The sequence below is a fragment of the Mixophyes fleayi genome, chromosome 3, assembly GCF_038048845.1.
Source record: "Mixophyes fleayi isolate aMixFle1 chromosome 3, aMixFle1.hap1, whole genome shotgun sequence".
Taxonomy (NCBI): domain Eukaryota; kingdom Metazoa; phylum Chordata; class Amphibia; order Anura; family Limnodynastidae; genus Mixophyes; species Mixophyes fleayi.
The window spans coordinates 72873095-72879556 of NC_134404.1; the positions used below are offsets into that span (position 1 = coordinate 72873095).

At 40.5% G+C, this 6462-nt stretch overlaps 1 protein-coding gene across 3 annotated transcripts in view; it reads right to left on the bottom strand.

The window, feature by feature from the left end:
• DGKD (diacylglycerol kinase delta) overlaps positions 1–5230 on the bottom strand; it is a 79462-nt gene extending 74232 nt beyond the window's left edge. Inside the window, exon 1 of one of the 3 annotated variants that reach the window (XM_075201761.1) lies at positions 5016–5230. In XM_075201761.1, the coding sequence (XP_075057862.1) occupies positions 5016–5141 (126 nt within the window). In that variant the 5' untranslated portion in view covers positions 5142–5230. The remainder of the gene's footprint in view (positions 1–5015) is intronic. The other 2 variants (XM_075201759.1, XM_075201760.1) reach the window with 2 other exon arrangements.
• Positions 5231–6462: the final 1232 nt, after the last annotated feature.

Here is a 6462-nt window from a genome sequence, read left to right on the forward strand (position 1 = left end):
TGCCTGTTCCTCACAACACCTTCACTATATCTTTTCCAAACAAAGTTCATACACAGACTCTTCCTGACAACACCTTCTCCAAAGCTTTTCCCAGCAAAGTTCATTCACTGCCTGTTCCTGACAACACTTTCTCCAAAGCTTTTCCCAGCAAATGTCATTCACTGCCTGTTCCTGACAACACCCACTCACTATCTGTCCTTGCCAATGTTCTCACAATGCTTGTCAGAGTCCCCATCCACCTGGCTGCATGTCAGTAGTTTCAGTCCCAGATCTATCCCAAGTCTCTTGCTGTTCCTGCACGCTTTATGAGCTTTCGTCTATTCCTACCACCCCCCTATCTTCTCTGTCCCTGTCATGCTCTCCCCAGTCTGTCTCTGCATCCCATCCTAGTATGACACAAAACATTCTTAAACAAGAAATGCACATCCCACAGTACATTTCCCAGGGACATATTTTAAACTAATTAAGTAAACAATTTGCATTGCCTGCTGCCTGTGTTACTGCATGTTCCGTCCTCTATTTATATTAGTATGTTATCACATATATGATGAAAATCAATTATATCATCAATCAGCATGCGTATAGAGCACAATTTTGACAATATTTTGTCAATGCAATCATGGAACAAATATCCTTTAAATATTTAGAAAGAAGCTCTGTGGAATATGTAGGCACTATAATATAAAACATGGCAGAACTGGGAATGCTGCACTTTATTTAATGACGTCAGGGCTTCTACTAATTTGTGACCAATTTTAATATTTTAGAGATACATCAGTTTCAATGAAAAAAAAACTATTCTATGCTTTGGTATGTCCAAGGAAATTGTACATTATTTTGGGGGGCATATAGGGCTTTCATTTGGTAGCATATTGGAATAAATATAATTACATGTTATTGGATTGTTAAAGGAAAGAATAAGGAAAAATACTTTTCCATGATTCATCCTAAAACGACTTTCAAACCCAGAAACATACACCAATATTTTACCAGCTAGTTGTCGCGAGTATAGGGATATAGGGATATCAAATATGTGTACATTGCACAATATCTGATGGACCCAGAGACAAAGATATACATTGTAGTATTAGAACGGTTTATTTATTTTGAAATGTTATATTATAATTGCACTATAGGGTGGAAGTAAGTGGGTATAGGGCGAGTAGTGGACAGACAACAATTGGGGTTATGGCACCATTTTTGTATGTTTGTGATGCTGAAGATAATCATTATCAGGTTTCTGTGGTAACACAATCTGGAGATTCCATCTGTATTTACAGAGATTTCTTTCCTGTGAACCAAGCTATATGGTTCCTGGACAAAACGCTGGAACCAGACGCGGTCACCCATTTTCTGCACTGATGTAAAATGGCAGCTCAGGCTTCATTGAAGTCTGAGATAAAATTTTATGTAATTTGGCATGTTGTATCTTTTTAAACAAGACATGTATGTGTGTCATGTGTCATACATGACATGTATGTGTGTCATACATATAAAAAAATATGAAAGGAAAAAAAATACTAAAAAAAGAGCTAGGTTTATCTTAATATTGGCATTTGTCAACACAAATGTTAGTTTTACTTGAAGTGCTGAGGAAAAAATAAATATCATTCCTAGATAACAACGCAGCAATGTCACTCAATGACCTAATCGTGATAAAAAATACTATAACACGTGTGATAGGCATAGGAGTACTCTTGTTTTACTAAGCAGCAAGCACTACAACAATGTTTTGTTTTGGGTTTTTTTTAAATTTAATTTTATTTAGCATAATGTATCTTTAATATATAAAAGTGCTAAAGGAAGTGGGTGGGGATTTTGCACTTGAGAAAATTAAAGCAACAGGGATAATGCATTCAGTTTTAGGCAATGTTACTTTCCACCTGAAGAAGGATGTTGTCACATGTGAGCTTTTTCTGCTATGTTTTTTTCCATGTTTTATTGAAGTCAATGGGTTTTGCCTAGAAGGTGTCATACAAATAAGATATCTGCCCGGACAGCTGCTAAAAAGTTGCGAGCGACATTTCACTATTACCTACCACACCATGGTGGTTTAAATAGCGGGATCCCGGTGCAGCTCCATGCACCCATCTATCCCAGGACTGAGCTGGTTCTGTGATACAGAAACAGCACATCTATTTTACTTACCACTTTGCAATGGCAGTGGAATGGAAAAGCAGGTGTGAATGGGAAGACCGACCCGAAGCTATAATCTCTTGATCCCAGCTTCTGATTGGCCTATTCTCTCACACCTCCACCTGTGAGAGGTGCACGGAGCCCCGGGGAACAACGCTTACAAGAGGACTCACCAAGTTAGTAAAAAGTATATAGTAGGTGTTAGTGCAGCTTTAAATCCAGCAACAAAACAGAGCACTCAAGACAGTGCATCATAGACGCCAATGTTATTTCTCGTACATCTGCCACACAAGCGATTCAAAATGAGATACTATGCAGAGCTTCCAAGCAGCGTTTTTCCCCGTATCAAACAACTTATTTCTGTTGCTGTTTCCATGTACTGGGACTTGTAGTTCCATATTAGCTGCAGAGCTGCCTGCCTCTGCTGCTGTACATCAATGAATCCTGTAGTTTATAGGCATAATTGACTTAAGAGCTCTGTTACCATATAAAGGCACAAAGCCACTTACTCAGTGCTTTTCTATTGACCACGGAATTGTAAAAGGACTTCCCAAGCCTTATATTCTACAGTAGCGAGTGTGTTATTCTTTAAAATAGATTATTTGTAATCATATATCATATACTGAATATCCAACTCACTGCTCATCAATTATATGAATTGTATCTGGATTATCACGTAATTAATGTCAGTATGTCATCACATGAACTGCTTTTTCCAAAACACTTCTTGGCATATCTAAAATATTTGTCCCATTAACCTGTTATCAACTGCCAAAAGTAAATTTACTTTGGCAGATGGCGGTACTTATGTTGAGGTGCCATTTATTTATGGCACCTCAATATGACAATAGTGTGACCTCATTACCGAAACCCGACTGTTAATGACAGCATCACTTGCGGTTGCTGGCCACTAGATCAATGTATAAAAGCATTCCAACTGAATGCTATGTGCAGCTCTGTGGGGAAGCCGAGACTTCCCCACTGAGCACTGACAATCCTGTGATGTCACAAGTGACATCATCAAGAATGATGTCACAAGTGACATCATCAAGAATTTCATCCAAAGTGGAGAAGCTGGGCTGGGAGGTCCCATAATGGTCTACTTTGGGCTAGGTCGCTTGGCTACATTTTTTATCCTTTAAAATGTTCCTAATAGGCTGCTGAGCTGAGCAAGCCCCCAGGGTAAAATTTGCCAGCCAGCCAGCCCCTGATTGGAGCTGTAGGGAGACTTGTCTCAAATGTTCCCTGTTTTTCAGTACTGTTATATTTAGTGTAATTTGGAACGAACTTGCTGACATGTCAACTGCTGCGACACTGAATCCTTTAATACTGATAATAAGGTAAGCAAATCTCACAATTATACCCTAATCACCCATCCCATTAAGCCTGGTTCGCTTCTTACCCAGTGACAGTCACACCAACAAGCTCTCAATTCCTATTACTGTCTGTTTCTTAACTTGTGGCTTATTTACTTATTTGTTTGTTTACCTTTTTCTAGAACTGTTACTATTCTGGGCACTGAAACATGTTCATGATATTGCATTGTATTCAAAAGCATAAACAAAAGTATTATATTTTTTAAACTATAAAATAATTTTAAAAGTAAGAGAAAAGTATAAAAATATTAAATATAGCTTGGTTCCTAGGACCTGTAACTCTGTCTTACAATACATCATATCCCTATACTAAGGAGAAGTAGGAGACTGATTTGGGGAATACATGTCCAAAATTGTGGGTAAAAGGAAACCTAAAAAGTATCAAGGAACATAATGTGCTGTTTAGCTAATCTCGCCTGTTCTTAACCAGTGTAAAGCAATTACAACAAAAAGTTCTTTATTAGCACTATCTGTCCCGAAATAAACAATGTGAATCTACTATGGTGTGCAAAGTAGTTTAAAATATTAACATTTTACCCAACACACAACAAGACTGTAAAAAATGTTCTGGTCACAACGGTATGAAATATCCCTGGTCATGAAGAGGTTAATGCACTGCATACCTCTTGGTTCTGTTACCTCCAGGTGTCATATTCATTTCTGGCTATGAACCGGAGATCTCCTGAATGGTCTACCTAAAATAATACGCTGTTTAACCTGAGAACTGTCCCATGACTTTTCTGTCACCTTCAGTTGTCTCTCTCAGACCTTTCTATTACTTTCTGTTATCTGCATCAGTCTTAGACCTATGTGTGTATCTTGCCGGCTTCTCCTCTTACTACAGACTGGGAAGCACTTTCCCTCTGTCTATCATACCTGTTACATTCTGCCAGCCCTGTCTATTCAGGACTAGTGCATTTACCCACCTCCCAAACTTCAGCCCCTGATGTCTTTATGAGCTGTCCCTTTATTATCTCACTGTGGTTCTGAGCGGTCTCTTAGATATTTCAGTGATATTTCAGTCACCTTAACGTTCATGGACAGTCACATTTAGGTCTCTCTCAGTATTTTATGTCTCAGAGAGATGTACACGATGTATCTCTCCTATGGTCACCCTGAGATGTCTCTCGCATGTTATATGACCATACAATATGTGTTGTGTCACTTTCTGTGACTCTAGAAACAGTTTACAAGGAGAGGTCTCTGTCACTATGATGCCCCGTACTGAACTCACCGTAACCCTGACTGTCTCTCTGAGTGATCACAGATGTCACCCATGGATGTCTCTTGCTGTGTGCCTGCTGGTGCAGGATTGCTGGCTCCTCTTCTCCATTGTAGCTCTGCCTGACCTGCTCTGTCCTCTGCCTGTGGGTATATCTTTCTATGAGCTGTCTCTTCCCCGCCCCACATCTCTCTCCATGGCCTCCTGCCTGTGTCCCCTCTCTCTAATCTACATGTCTCCTGCCAGTGGCGGTCTCCCTTCTTGTCCCAGCTGTCTCTCACCTTCCTCCTGATTTGGCCCGATGTAGACACTTTCCTTCGTAGTTTCTGTGGCTCAGGCTCCGGCTCACTATCCGATGAATCCTCGGTCGGGGCCCCGGGAGTCATTGCAGCCAGGGAGGCCGCCATCACTACCAAAAGCCGGGGACATGGACACAGGGCCAGCTCCAGGGACCGCGATCATCTGGGGAAACAGCGCCATCTGCTGGCAGCTGGGGCACCGGCAAGCCGGGGACAGCACCATCTGCCGCTGACATGGTGTAGAGCACCCATGATGCTTTGCAAGTCTAAGCCATCTACAATGTCCTACTAGGAATGCCGCAGCCACCGGAAGTCACGTTATTATGGTCTCTGTACATGATGACTTCTCCCCGTTCAGTGTCATATTAATATTTTACCTCCATGTTGGCTCATAACAGATCCCTAAACCAGGCCAAGGCACAACCCCTTCTGACCATTTACAGTGTCCAAAGATGATGCACTTTGCAGCCCATTTGAATCAAATTCAAACATGTCAGAGCATAGATATAAAATACACACAATGGTGTTATAGTAAATGTAGGATCCAAACAAATATTTACATGAGCCAGTAATGGATCATTTTAATACCATCACTGACAAAATTTAGTATCTTAGTATCTTCAGTAAATTGACCCTAGTCTCTGTCTGTCTCCCTCCCTCTTTGTCTGTCTGTGTCTATATTAGGGAATTTAGGCTATGCTCCAATAAGGGAAGGGACTGATGTGAATGAGTTCTCTGTACAGCACTGCGGAATTAGTGGCTCTATATAAATAAATGATGATGATGATCTGTAAGGAACCCTTTGCTGCTGCTATTGTGTCGGTGGTCCTTTGAGCACTACAATACCCACCATGTCATTTACTGAACATGTTAAACAATATTGCGTTGTAAAGCCTAAGCAGGAAGAACAGATGGCAACACTTGCATAACACGCACAAACTAAGAATTGTGCATTTGGTCAATATTAAAAAATAGAGCCATTTAAATTGCCAACAAACTCAGGGACACGTCTGTGAACCTGTACTGTGCATTGCAATAAGGGACAGGTGGCAACTGCATTACAGACGTATATATATCAGATCTAAAAAGGGCAGCCATTCAAAGTATTGGACCTTGTACAAAAAAAAACCAGAACAATGTACAATCAGAAGGTATATAACATAATTATACCCATCAAATGTCCCCCCAGCCAACACCCCACTCCCTTTTCCATCACAATGGCAGGGTTGTCACAAAATCAATAAAAGTAACCTAATTCAAGGAATAAGAGTGGCAACCAGGCTATGTGAGAACACAAGTAAAAATGTACACCCTTTTAGGAATGTAAACTATATCAGGTTAGCTCATGTTGTGTCAGAGGGTATAACTGTCTAAGTGGTAGTTACTTTTATCACCTCAGTGGTACAGTCCACCGTACACATAAAACAAC